Source organism: Temnothorax curvispinosus, unplaced genomic scaffold (genome assembly GCF_003070985.1).
Source record: "Temnothorax curvispinosus isolate PA1 unplaced genomic scaffold, ASM307098v1 QBEX01009885.1, whole genome shotgun sequence".
Lineage (NCBI taxonomy): Eukaryota > Metazoa > Arthropoda > Insecta > Hymenoptera > Formicidae > Temnothorax > Temnothorax curvispinosus.
Genome location: NW_020219665.1, coordinates 644,031 through 659,270, shown reverse-complemented (window position 1 = coordinate 659,270; position 15,240 = coordinate 644,031). Strand labels below are relative to the sequence as shown.

Here is a 15,240-nt window from a genome sequence, read left to right as displayed (position 1 = left end):
GGTCAGATTTTAAAGAAATATTTCTTTTTTCTATTTTTCTATTTTTAACTTTGACGTATTCGAGAATAATATAAACACGCGAAAATATCCTTTCGAGCCTAAAAGATAATGTTCGCAAAAACTAGGATGGTTGACCTCTTTTTTTCACTGTTCTCGAAACTCTGACCATTATCAGGCTCACGAGAGCCGATCTCCTCCCTTACCGAACATTATGTGGCCCAATCATATGATAACACGCCTAGGAGTTATTATGAGGAGACGCATGGTCAGCTGTCGCGTGTAAAACAACAGGTGTCGAGTTTTTCGCGAAAGTACGATAATCGCACGTTAAAGCTTAACCGAAAGTATAATATTAAGAGACACGGTAGTGTCTTGCGATGGTCATATCTACAAAACGACTGAGCGGATAAAATTTTTAACAGGCTCAATTGGTTGCACATTATGCATAATTGATTGAATATTAAAAGAGATTCTTTTAATATATGTGTTAAAATCGGGTAATTTAGATTTAAGAGAGAAGGAGAAAGAAAAAGAACGTTATCATATCATCATCGTCAACATAATCTTCCTAGTGTCCCCTTATAAATCGACGTTTTAATTGTTCGATCTCCCTCTTTTGCTCTCTCTCTTTATCTATTTATCTATTCATCCATCTATTTGTTTATATATGTACTATTTAAATCTCGCGCTTTACGATCCGTTTAATCTTGTAACATTTATGTTTTATGCGTTAGAAAAAATATAATACAACACAAGCATGAAAATCATATGATTTGTGGAAAAAATGTACACGTTCTTTTAATTTCGCATCTTTTTGAAATACAGTGCGCCACGTAATAGGTAACGCGCTGGTTGCTTTTTCTCCGGATGGCAAACGCTAAGGAAAGAAAATTAATAGAAATAATTTTTGTGATCGTTTCGTTTTTAATTCTATAATATGTATTACATGCTAGGAAAGTACATGTACACTCCGCTATCAATTGTACATTTGTTTGAATTGGAGAAATACCGATAGGATTATACGCAAAGTTAAATTAATTTTAAAATGTGATTAGTGATAATCATCTTAATGTCAAGTTAAATGATAAAATCAGTATTTGAAAGCCGATGGATGATCGACACAAGTGAAACATCATACATATAAGTCTTTACCGATAAAAAAAATTATAGGTGGCTACTATGATAAATAATACTATGATATATACAGTTCGCTAATATCTAATTGTCTTTAATCGCTTGATATCGAACAAAAATTCTGGTATTTGAAATTGAATAGCACGGGACATATTTAATGAAAGGAGATATCAGCATATATCGTCCATAGAGTTTGAAGGAAGAATTTAAAATTATTTAAAAAAAAATACCGATATATATACAAATTAATACAGTTTCCGGATCTTTTTAAATAATAAAAATAAAAATTGATTGGTATAACAGTGGTATCTTTTCTTATTACATCGGTATCACAATGATATTACATTGTTGCTTTATTCCCACGAATCAAGGCTCAAAACTAAATTCTACTAATTTCGATGAACTAATTGATATAGAATTTACCGAGAAAGTTCGTCCGAATATAATGATACTACTATTTGGGTGCAGACGGTCAACCGTTTACGAGATATTTAAATAATAAATTTAGTAGCGTCTTTAGGGTAGAGTTTATTAGAACATTCACATACGAATATTTGTAGTGGAATGGTAACAAATCTTATAATTCGTAGACTTTATGTCATAACTATTATAATATCTTATATCATGACTTTATATTATAATTTATATAAATTTATATAAATTTAATATATAAACATATCAATTTATATAGATAAATTTTTTATAGATATTAAAATAATATATATTTTTTTAATTAACAATAATTACAGCACCCTTGTAATCATATTATGCTGTGCCGAATCTAATACCCAGGAAAGGCTTCTATTGTTTAAAGTTGTTTACTAGAGTGTTCATTATTATAAACGCGTTTATATGTTTATTTTTTATTTCTTTCAAAAATAAATGTTATTTTTAAAAAAATTCTATTTTAATAAAATGCCTAATAATTTTGGCCAAGACTGTATTTTTATCATAAACCATTATTGTATTTATAATTTTAAAAAATTAATTACTTGTGGGATTTAAGCTTGAATCTACACATTACGAAGCAGTTACCATATTCACTACGCCACAAATACTCGTATGTGAATGTCCTAATAAACTCTACTATAGACGCTACTAAATTTGTTATTTATACATATAGAAATTAAAATACCTCGCAAACGGTTGACGCAAACGGTCGCAACCGTCTGCGCCTAAATAGAAGTATTATTATATTCGGAAGAACTTTTCCTGCCAAGTTTCATCGAAATCAGTAGAGTTATGAGTTTTCCCTTGCTAGTACTACTTATTTAAAAGACAATGTTGTTTTTACTATCGTTTTTGGAATGCGGCTATTATCAAACAAAACAGATTTAAAGTATTTTCCAGAAAAGTATATACAATACAAATATCTGCCATATAGATAGAGAAATGCTAGTAAAATTCTTCCAGTATTAAGTGTGCCGTTAAAGAACATTATCTTTCTTACTATCTTTTCCGTAATTTTATCCACAAGTACTCTCTTTCTTGAGCTGTGTGGTTTGTTTTGTGTTCCAGTGTTTTGTAGATTTCTTGAATTCTTAAATATGTAAGAGATAGATATAGCTTAAGATTCCTTTTTGTCAATGTTTTATTTAGAAATGTAACGATGCCTGTTTAAGCGTGTGAGGTGCCAGCACGAAGCTCGAAACTTGAATTATTCGTCATGTCTTCAACAAACAAGTCCATTTTGCCGAATACAGGCATTATCACTCTAGCGCGAACAAAAAAATTATAATGTTATTACATAATATCATAATATATTACAATACTAAATTACAACTTTATTAAATACAAACAGGATAGTGTGTACTCTTTATGATCACAAAACACTTAAAATGTGCCATTATAACGACTGACTGTATAGCAATTAAATTCGTATGTTTTGTAATGTTTGTAAATAAATTAAAAAAAAAAAAACAAGCATACGTTATATTTTTCATTTAAAAGTAAGTCATTTTGGATCCGCCATTTTGAATTTTGAAAAAAATATTATCAAATTCATAATTAGCGACCTTGAAAACCCTTATATACCATTTTTGTATATTTTGTTTCAATCAAACTAATTTCGGATTTATGTCCGCTTTTTTCTGGAATTGGGCCACTGTGCATTATGCGAAATTACAAAATTTTAAAGGAAGCTATTAAATTTATATGACAGAGCTCACCTTTTCCCCTTTAGCTCATTGAGTTGATCGGATAAAATCGCAGCTAAACCAATCGCTGCATTAAAGTCGTCGACGTTTCTTTCTCGTTTTAGAAATCCGGTTGCATATTCAACAAACTTATCCATTACCGTAACAGTCGTGTCAAACAAAGGTTTCGAAATTACTTTATCACTAGGCCACGCATAACTTATTCTTGGCATATTCAGTACATTAAAACGTAACATTTCCTCTCTAACGAGGTTTATTAAAGGATCAGTTCTTGAACATTGGACCTTCTAAAGATGGAGATTACATCTATATGATTATATCTATGTGTAAAATTTTTACAAATTTTTTTTATTCAGAGTGCAATCTTCTGCTTAAGATAAATTGTGGTTCATTAGATCGAAGTAGGAAATAACATTTTACAATTTGCTGTTAAAAAATATACTTGTTTACTTACAATAACCTTTATATCTGGATTCTGACTTTTGATAGCCATCGCAATACCCGCTGTAAGTCCGCAATCATCGACCAATGTCGGTAATATGACTGCATCCACATCATTTGCCTGTTCCATCATTTCTATGCCCAAGGTTGCTTGGCCAATGATCATATTAGGATGATCATTTCTATCCGAAAAATGTCGTTGAATAATTTGATCATAAGATTAGGTAAAATTATTAACAAATCAAGCATCCTTTGGGACAAAGTACAATTATATAAGGTGTTCCATCTCGACTCGAGGTGTATATATACATTAAGTAACGCATTAATTTCTAACGCCATTGAGGCTATAGTTACTACTTTTTAGTAACAAATTGTTAAGGCAAGTTTCCTTCGTAATGTTAACAGTAACGCATGCAGTTGGGTACGTTTGATTATTCCATAAGAGTAAGAATTTGAATAGTTACTTTTTAACGTTACTTATTCATACGTTTCAATTTATTTGCATAATTTCCACGTTCACGTTTCACTGTATACAGTGAAATTATAAGTAATCATTAATGTAAAAACTTATACCAATCTTACTAAAAACTGATCTTTCAATTATGTAGCCAAATAAGCTGTCACTTTTTTATAAAAGCTTTAAAATTAATTGTCTCTAAATTTTGAGCAATTTGTTTGTTTTTATGCTTTTCTTTATAATAATTTATATAAAAAATATATAAAATATTACGTGAAGTTAATAGGTATATTATCAAATTCCGCATCTTGTGTTTTCACCCGAAGATGGTATTTTATGACACATTCTATTTACGTACATTTACCGCTAAAATTCATATATAATATAAGCATTTTATAGCAATTTAGAAAAGTTATATCAATATTAACAACAAAATAATTACTTCTTATAATTAGATATTGAGTAACAGTAATGATAGAGTATCTCTTATAAAATAACTTTTCTACCTTGATTTTTAACTTAATTGAGATTTCGATAAAAAAAGAGTACCCGTCAATGTAAACTAAGCCTCTTTCCTTAGCGATAGACAAAGCTTGTTTATATGCTTGTACAATATCATCCTGGAGGTACACTCTTGCTCCGAGATTTAGACACACAACACTTGCTTTTCCATTTTCCGTTGACTTTATCATCATAATAGTCACCGGTATTCCAAACTTCTTTCCAAAATGGCAGAGAGAATGTGCAAAACTGCCCGTTGAGATTGCTATCACGCCTTTGCGTTTTTGCTCGTTCGATAATTGCAGCAGAGAATAAACCACACCGCGTGCTTTGACGCTGCTTGTAACCTGGTATAATTCCTCCTTCAAAAATATCTTGAAACCCATATCGTAAAGACGTTGAATCTGTAGCAGTCATATTACATTTGTTTAAAAATCGACTTTAAGCGATTCTTCAATTCTTCTGCCGAAATTTTGGTTTACAATGCGTCGATCAAAGTTATATATGTATCTATTAATATACTATAATATTGCGAGGAAAACAACCAAATTGTTACCTCAAAATAATTTCTTAATACTTATTACTTTATTGCGTGTAATTTATTTCAGTTTGTAGTAAAATTTATTTACATTTTTACATTTTATATTTTTGTTCATTTTTATTTAATTGAACAAAAATTTTTACTTAAATTCTGAAGTCTTTAAATGTTGAGATTTTGGAGTTATAAGAATTCGTGATATTGAAATATTATTTATATATACATATAATGGTTGCGTCTGCTTTAGACATATTTGCTATGAGTGCGAATATCAAATAGTTATATTAAGGAGATCTTATGGTATTTGTTACCTGGTCCCATGGTGTTATGTTAATGTGTTTTCCCAACTCAGACAGTGCCGATTTGATTCTTTCAACCGAGATCTTTAATTGTTCCGGATTTAATCTCTCGAATCCCTTTTCAATTATAGTCTGTAAAATAGAACACAAAATTATGTTTATACGTTATCGAATATATGTGATGTCTCACTACCGCAAAGATTACTTCTAATATTCATTATTGTAGTAACATTCAAATGATTGAGAAATAATGTTATTTCTTTATATTGAGCTTTAAAACTACGATTAATTATATATATATAAATCAAACATACCCATTGCAAACCTTCTTTGTTTATGTGATAACTCTGTGGGCAAATAAAATTATAAGAATATGTCAAGTTGTCCTCTTTTCCTGCTGCGTCCTCTTCCATTCTTCTGTTTCCTCCTTAATTGATGAGACACGGATATATAAAGTAAAATGTTACTCGTTCGATGGAAATTACTTAAGACGCAAATGCAAATAATCGGTGAAAAGAAACTTGACTTGGTTTTTGTCGAATATTACCTTTTTTCCGCCAAGAATAAACGTTACTTGTCATTAGCAACTGAACTTCTGTTCTATCTGAAAGTTTCTATTTGTTTTTTGTGTAGTAAATAAACTGTGTTTATAAATTTCGTAACAAAACTAACTTTACTTGGATATATTAATAACACATGACTTGATAATAATTAACTAGAAGGACATATAGAAAAACAGACCTGCCATATGACAATGTGTGACAATATATGAAAATGTTTATTATATAGCAGACTTATTTATTTCTGTATTTGTTCCGCATTTTACAATTTTTATTTCAGAAATTTTAGGTTTTGATTTTTAAACTTTGATTTTTCTTTCACATTTTCATATATTGATGAATTTTTACATCAGTTGATATCTGTGCAATTCTCTGCGATTTTGCTTGTCTTTTTGTATATATATATATATATATATATATATATATATATATATATAGTGGGGAAAAGAAATTTGAATTAATTTAATTTTAAGTTGTTTTAAACTCGTACGAATTGTTCCAATACACATGTCAATTTTTTAATGTAAATTTTTGTTGCTTATTCACATATTTGTATGCGACATTTCGGCATAAGAAACTAAATTAATTTCAATAATTATTTCTAAAAAATAGAGACTGTTATTTCGATACGCCAGGATGAGGTAATAATTTTCGCAATAAATCTTTTACAGACACTTTATTTTAAATAAAATATTTATATACATATATTATTATCACAGTTACATTGATAGAGGAAGACCCAAACCCTATGGTCGAAACGTCTTGATGATTAATTGACCAAAACCAATGGTAGTATTGTCGTGACGATTATAAAAATAGCCAGTTAGGTCGAATAAAAAATCTTTACTGTTAATTATTCACTGGCGAAGTTACTTATTTCATTTAAAGCATTATATATGTCACATCTTTATTTCTTACCGTTGAAACCGATGAGATATAGTTTTAATTTCACTCGAGATATAATACGTACATTAAAGTCAAATTAGTTTTCTTCAAAGTTAACTATCAATTTCATTCCAATACAGCAAATAAATATTAAAATTTGAGAAAAATTAAATTAAATAAGATAAGACTAAACAAGATTTGAATAAAACTATAAATGTATCATTTTTAACTTATTTATGAGTTTTGGAAAATATCTAATTCTATATTTTTATTAATGAATTGTAATTTTTAATTTACTAATAATTTATATCGATGTTTCAATTACACATTTTTAATATAGAATTTATAATTTGAGTGGTAAAACTAAATCAATTATTTAAGCTAAAAGTGGAAGGCCATGAATTTTTTTTATCAAATATTATTCATCTTCCGATATGACACAACAAACATTATGGCGTATATCTCTTAATTTAAGATTTCTGTGTTCTAATTTAGGAGAGACTGCTACACACGTAGCCATCTCCTTAAAGTAGCCGTGAACGTTTCCGCCGAACATTCGTGCGGGGCAAGAAACGTCATTTGCTCGCGATTTGTCGAAAGCGGCGCGGGATTTAACGACTTTTGAGGAAGCCAATGCGTCGCGTGCAAAAACACCTCGAGTGCAGTGCCAGTCCGCGTCTGATGCCGGTCTTTTTGCGCCGGCTCTTACCCCGGGGGGGATGGGCTTTGGCGGCCGTCTGAGCTAATTCTTATGCGATCGTAAATAATGTCGCGCATATATCAAAACTTACAGCGACTCCCCATCCCGGCGTCGCAGTCAACGTCGCCGTCTCTCCTGCGGTAGTCCTATGTCTCACCCACCTTTCCTCCCCCCCGGACCTACCTGCATCCTCCCTCACCCTATCCGCGTCGTCGCGCCCCTTTCGCGTTCCCCTTGACCATCTTTAGGGTCTTCTCTTCCTTCCCCGTCATTAACCGCTCGTGCATTTGCACGTCTGCCAACGGCACTTATGGTAGCGCCGCTCAGATTAAAGATACAATTCCACGATCCTATTAATTAAGAAAGTTAATTACGCCGGAATTCAATTTTCCTAATTGCTCATCGCCGAGTTTTCGCGCCGCTTGTGCTACATAGAAGCGCGCAAGCGGTAGAATCTTTTGCCTTGTTCGTTTGCGGAGCTATATACAGTTACATCCAGAAAGTCGGCAGCCGGAGAGTGCCGAGAGAGGTGTGGTCGAGGGTACCGTCGAAAGCTTCTTTCTCTCTTGACCGCTTTTAATTTCACTATCTTTCGATTTAAGCGCGGTTCTTCCTTCGCTTTTATTTCTCTTTTTTCCGACATCTTCGAGCTCGTCCCTCTCACCATCTCGCAACTGACTGCTGAGCTTTCGAGGGTATCTTGAGAAAGGGGTGCAGCGAGCAAGACGTATTTAAAAATTTTGATGTTTGCACATTTCTTTATCGCAATCTGTTAAAATGTTTCTCCGCGCCTGCGCGAAGGATGTATTAAATGCGAACGGGCAGGAATAAGATTTATATCACGGATATTTACGGTAACGTCACAGGGAAATCGATTAAAATCTTTTAAGAAACGATAGGAGGGTAAACAAGCGTTAAATATGACTCGGCAAATCGGGACATTCCGCGTGCCGTTGTAGCGAGTTATGATATCACTTTCCGACATCCAACGAAATCCCTGGTGCCTCGGTACGTCGCCGGCTCAGTCTAGACGATTCATGGATACTTCCAAGATATTTTAAATATATATCGAGCACGACGGACTGCGGAAGTTTGCAGGGAGTTTAATACCTAACGGCTCCCTAGACTGTCGTTTATACCGGGGCTCGCAAACTCCCCGCTCTCCTGTAGATCTCTCTCGCCTCTCGTTTCTTATCTCGCTCTCCGTTTCTCCCGTGGTGTCGCGTCCTCCTAACGTACGATATTATTAAATTTCCTAGCCGAAATACACTCGCGCGCGCAAAGTGAAATCCGCGAGCTTCGACTTTCGGTTCCGGCTAATTTTTCATCCGTTGCCCCATACCCCCCGCGCGCGCCCGCTACGACGAGAGTTCTTAAACTGCGGAATCCATTTATTTCCTTTAATACGACAATGCACACTTTAACAGATATCTTCCGAGAGCCAGTTTAGAGCGCTCGTATCGGCGCAGCTATAACGTGGATTATAAACGGACTTAAGCTAAGCCCTTAATCTTCCAACTTCCTCGTTTGTTATAAGGAAGAGTATCCAAAATATTTAATAATTCATCCGAGATCTATCGTTAATTACGCACGGAGCAATTATTTACGAATTTACTCTCTCTCTCTCACACACACACACACACACACACACACACACACACACACGCGCGCGCGCGCGCGCGCGCGCAATCGCGCGAGAGAGAGGCGGAAAATTGTGCATCCATTAACTAAAAATCTCCATTTTTGTACAACTTTGTACACTCTTACCTCGCTTTAGACGTAACTTTCTCGGCGCGAGTAGACAGTTTCCGAGACAGTGTCTAAGGAGTTGCTAAGAGCGCGAGCGGATGAGCTAAAGTGCAACTTACTCGTGAACTTCCAACGCTCATAAATCATTATGATTTCGCGCAGCTATAATGCGAACGTGTTCGCACTTATTATATGTTGATATATACTTTAGAAAAAAAAATTGGGTCGGTAATTATGATGAATGGCGTATAAAAATCAAAGTAATGTGACGAACATTGTTGCCCGTTATATATGTACATAATTATGAGCATTCGCTAATATGCCGTTGTGAAGTTTTAATTTGCCACATTCCTGCGTGGTTTTTCTCTTTCTAAGCCGATCGCTCGAAAAAGTTATTGACTCGCGAGAGAAATATTATTTGCTCGGACTATACGATCCTTACCGGACCGCTATTGCAGATTGAAAATTAATTTTTAATTCCGCTCTCGCTCAGCTCAATAATCAATTCCGTTATAATTAAGCGCGTGTTATTTTAAAATATATCGCAGTTAGTTTTCAGAAGAGCTTAAATACGTTGGGTGTGAAAAATGACGTTGAATAATAAAAGGTTGGAATATTTAATAAAGTAAGGTTAATGAAAAATTATGAAAAATTTAATGAGGAAATTGAAATTGGAAAAGCCTAATTAATTATCGACAGTTAATTGCACTATTCTAATTATTTTTTATAGTTTAGCTAGTTATTATTCGTAGAAAGCAAAAATTTCATACAATTTTTATATTTAATTATAATTTAATAGTTATTCATACACACAACGCTTTTATAATAAAACTAAACAGTTTTAAATTTTGGCAATGGCAGGTACTTGTTTATTGTTAGTGACCTAAAATATCAATTTTCTATTATATTTTAACATGACAAATTGCAGTAGCTGCAAAATAATTATTTTTATAATTTTTTTTGTATAATACTGCTGAAATTATATAATATAAGATAATATTATTTATATGAGAAGAGAAAATACTTTTTAGAAAGTTCAAGAGGAGACCAAATTTTCTCGAACGTTTGAAATTATCACGCCGAAGTCGGTGCTACAACTTGGCACTTGGTAATATAATCAAGCGTACGTTTGCACGTCATTTGCATTTCGAATTGTCCATGCAGGAGGTGCCAAGTAGACGCCGTCAAGTGTTGCCGTATATATGTATGCGATCGCAAACCAACGGTGATAGATCATCGTGCTCCCAAATGTAGATGCGTCGCACGTGCAAAGATTTTACTTCCGTTTTAATCGGCGCAGCGTGCAGTTCCGGCGTGCGTATGCGTGCCACGTGCCCCCGTACACGCGTGTCGCATTCCCAGACACCAACACACGGACGCGCCGACGTTCACGGTCGTGCGCGATCGAGCAGCACGCTCGCCTCGATCGAGCGTGTGCGATTCATACGGTTAATGACGCGGCTTTCATACGAATACCTGATCGGGACGCATACCCCGGCTGTACGCAGGCATACCTCGGCAGCATATTGTCGCCCGAATTCTGGAGATCGCCATTGATACGGTGCAGTCGATCGTCATCGATCCTCATTGAATTTCTGCGCTATGCGCATTGATAATAATTATTGTCTTATTATCAATACGTCTAATACGTAATGATGTAACGTGCAGAAAACCACCTATCGTTTGTCATATTCTTCACAGGTTATCGAGATGCGTTGGAATGTATTTATTACGCCATTAAAAGTATCTGTAAGTATTGAAACGTAAATGTTTCTAGAAAATATCAAAACAATTTAGTTATGCTCTGTATGCAGCAATTAAAAACCATATTCTTCGCGGCATCAGTAAACATTTACTAACGAGGTAATTTGGTCGGCATAATCGTAGAATTCAATTTACATCTCGCGATATGTCATGTTACTATCAAGAAATTAATTATTAATTTGTAATTAGTGAGTACACGTGCCCGGTCATTGGTGGAATTTTGATGACATATTGCTTATGCAACATGACTGACCATATCGATACTTATACTACTGAATATGCGGTTCATCGATATAAAACGTCGCTGCTGGCTGTCTCGTCGCTACTGACGGTCCCCGTTACGATTGTTACTATTATCTGTCCAAATTGAACGTCATCCTATAACAATATTGTGACCTATTTAGTGACGATTTTCTTTTATACTTTTAGAGCTATCAATATTATTTTTTTTTTGAACGTCGGGTAGGACCATTGGTTCGTGAAGTTTGCTCGCGCACCACAAAGCGGACGTATTCCAGCTATTAAAGGATCAACGCTGCGTAATCAAAGAAGAAGTCGTTAAAAGCGTAATTTTAGAAAATAAAGTACCTGTTACCGGTTTTCCCCAGTGAAGTTCAGCTTTCGTTCCCGTTAATGGTCGTAAAGATGAAGGCGCGATTGGAATCTAAGCTTCAAAGGGTCATCGGCGGTCGGAATTAAGGTTTTCTTCGTCATTAAGATTTTTAACTGTTTTCTATACCGACTCGCTAGCGCGATCGAGCATAGATGGATCTCAGGGCAAATAGTAAAACGCAAAATAAATTCCGCGAGATCAAAGCGCAAAAGATTTCCCTCTATTCCCATCGCTTTATTCCGCCGACCCCACGGAAGTAATTCATGCAGTATGACAGCTGCAATGATTGAAATATTTACAAATCTTTTTTTTTTTTTTTAATTTTCTGTGACGGACAGGACAGCTATCGTTGTTGACGTCTCGCTGGAAATATTGCGGATTGAATTTGGTAAAACTAACTGTCTTCGTGCAAGCTGATTGTAGTTACACGTGTTTGTTGCCATATATGCGAAACGCGTTCTTTCGCACTGGTATGTATCGTTTAATATATCGTACAACAATGTACGAGCTTCAATTTCGCTGATATTTTTTGGCTATGTTAAATATCAGCTAATTCGCAAATGTTTTGTTATACGCGGTCTACATGAGAGATGGTTGTCTTGAATTAAACGTAAAAATTTCAAGAACTGTTCGATTTATCTCGATATTTAAAATAAACGTCATATTCGATACGTTGACTGATGTAAACTATGTTTGATCTTATTGATAATAATTTTTTTTACTTTGTAAAACTGTTATTTACTCTGTTATTCTGAGATGGTAATTGATGGTATCTGCTGTGCAAATTGCATCAAATTGATTTTTGCAACATTGTATTAAGTTTAAATAGCGAAGAATAAAGAAACGATAGAGAGACGCGTATCGACATGCCTCAAACAACGTAATAATTAATGGATTCCCTTGTAACACGAGGAAACCCATAATCTTCGTAATCTTGAAGCGACATTGATTTACGAGTGTGGGTGGTGTCATTATTCTCAAAAAAGTATCAAGATTTCCGGCGCGTGATATCCAGGATTCAATATCCTAATACGGCAATTTTTCAACGTCTGCCCATGCGAAGCGTTTCCCGCCGACGTGACGCTCATTAGATGATATCGCGTGAAACCCGCGTTAATTTGATACCGCACTCGTAAATATTCATATACGATTACGTGCGCGATACAAGGGACGGCTGACGAGTGTAGCACTGACACTTGATTCTCTTCTTTTTTTTGCCTTTCTGTTACAGGGGAACGCACGGAAGCCATGCAACGTGACGCCGGATACGTCTCCTCCGGAAGTGACGTCAGGCACTGGCCCGGACTTCTGCTTCCGTTTTCGTGGTTTCTAATACTCGCGCGCAACAGCCAAACTTTCTTGCTCTAGCGCACACACCCGACAGTATTTCACGCTTATTTCTTGCCGTTCCCATTGCAACGTTGAAATGTACCTAAAATGCGACCAAGCGAATTTAGATTTGTAAAGATAAACTTTTATAGATTCTAGGAAACATATTTATAAAGCGCGTTATATGATATACCAGATGAAGAGATTACACAATTTAAAAATTGTTTGCGATAAGAGCCATTTGGAGGGCTCAAATTTATCTTCTGCAATAATTGCAAATACGTACAAATAAAGTTACGGAAAGTTTGATTTAGTTCGGGAAATATCTTAAAAATGTTATATAAATCGTAGAGCATAATTATATCATGATTGATAAATTGGGCTATTAAATAAATAATATAACTGCTTAGTGCATAATGCAATCAAGGGAAATAGGGTAAATAATGTAATATCAACGTGTTTAAGAAGTTAACGTTAATCTGTTTTTATATGTAACAGAGAATGTTGATATGAAGAATAATTATAATTGGCTAGATTCTAAAAAATGTATGTGGAAATTATGAATTGCTCTAACTGAGAAGTTGGTTACAGCAAGATGATCAATAAGTAGATTCTATGACAGATTTTTGTAGATATTTATTATAGGTAATGATCATATACATACAAAACTACTTTTTGTTGCAACAATTTTACATGGGAAAGAGTATAAACGCCAAGTTGGTTTGTACGTAATGTAATATTTCTTTGCCGTAATATATTAGACTAGAGAATGACTGTACTTGTAAAATAATAGAAAAGTGATAAGTGCATAAATCTTTTCCGCCGGCCGTGCTTTAAAAGCCCCAACTTTTTCTCATTAATTAAGACAATAAATTTAGTATGTTCATTCAGTTCTCCGATTGTGCATATATAAAATGAGGTAGGTTTTTTTGAAAGAATTTCAGAAATGGGAACAAAAATAAAACGTCCTTTGCACAAGTTTCCTCGCATGCTGTCTCTTAAATTTAGTTTCGTGCGCAAATAATTCATTAAATGACCTGCGATACTCCATTTGATCTCAATGTTCCGGAACCTTCTTTTCGATGTGCTCTCTCGCAATTCACGGTGTTTCTTTGAACGCAGCTCTTAAAGTCAATGGGATTAAAGCGGCCACGCAGCGCCAAAGGATGCGGAGGTAATTTGATATTGTGTATCGTGCTATATCCTTTCCTTCGAAGGGTCGAGGAGAATGCGTCATGAATTTCATGAAATTCCGGCGTATAAGTGTGTCTACAATAGTATATTGCATTCTTGTCAGTGTTCCTTACATATAATAAATAACTAAAAAACTCTCGTCAGATTGTCGCAGCAAAATAAGGTGAGTATTGATTTTAATAATTATAATTATTATAATGTTCATTTTTTGTTTATATTTATGGAGTTATGTACCGGAAAGAAACGATAATAATTTTCTATTGATAATATTATGGAAATATAGGCAATATGTAATACGTATATAAAATCATTGCACAAATTAAGATATATATTTCGACATATATTTAAATATATATTTTTATACTGTACAAAATAAACAAGAACAAACATGTGTACATTTTAAAACTTAATTTAATACATATTTTTTCACATTTTTATATTATTTTGCAAAATTATTTTTTTCAACATAAAGAATTTTGTATAAAATTGTTACATAAGAATTATTTTATATAGATAACATATGTACATGCAATCAATTTTTATTTGATTTACGTATCGCGCGAAATAAATTCAGATTATATAATCACCGGCTGAATTATGCTTCAGCCTCTCTTATAAATATCAAATAAGACGATGTTCGCTTATTCATGTTTATTCCAATATGTAAAAGAAAATCATGCCGCATACTCGAATTTGTCAAATGCGGGAACGTGCGTGTGTTATAGCAATTTCTCTTGTCATGCATCGTGAATTCTGAAGACATAATTCTCCTCAAATTCGCAATTCCACTACCGGCACTATATCGTTAGCTCTCTTTCTCTCTCTCTTTCTTACGGCGGTAGCGCTTTGATGTGTTATGAATTACAAATAAGATGGGCAAAAAGTCACAGGGTGACAGGCATGATTACATATTTGATCAT

At 34.1% G+C, this 15,240-nt stretch overlaps 1 protein-coding gene across 7 annotated transcripts in view; it reads left to right on the top strand.

The window, feature by feature from the left end:
• The window catches only part of LOC112459520 (zwei Ig domain protein zig-8-like), a 110,065-nt gene extending 95,809 nt beyond the window's left edge, over positions 1-14,256 (top strand). For all 7 annotated transcript variants that reach the window (XM_025023654.1, XM_025023658.1, XM_025023659.1 and 4 more), the window contains one exon: positions 13,029-14,256. In XM_025023654.1, the coding sequence (XP_024879422.1) occupies positions 13,029-13,165 (137 nt within the window). In that variant the 3' untranslated portion in view covers positions 13,166-14,256. The remainder of the gene's footprint in view (positions 1-13,028) is intronic.
• The last annotated feature ends 984 nt before the right edge of the window (positions 14,257-15,240 follow it).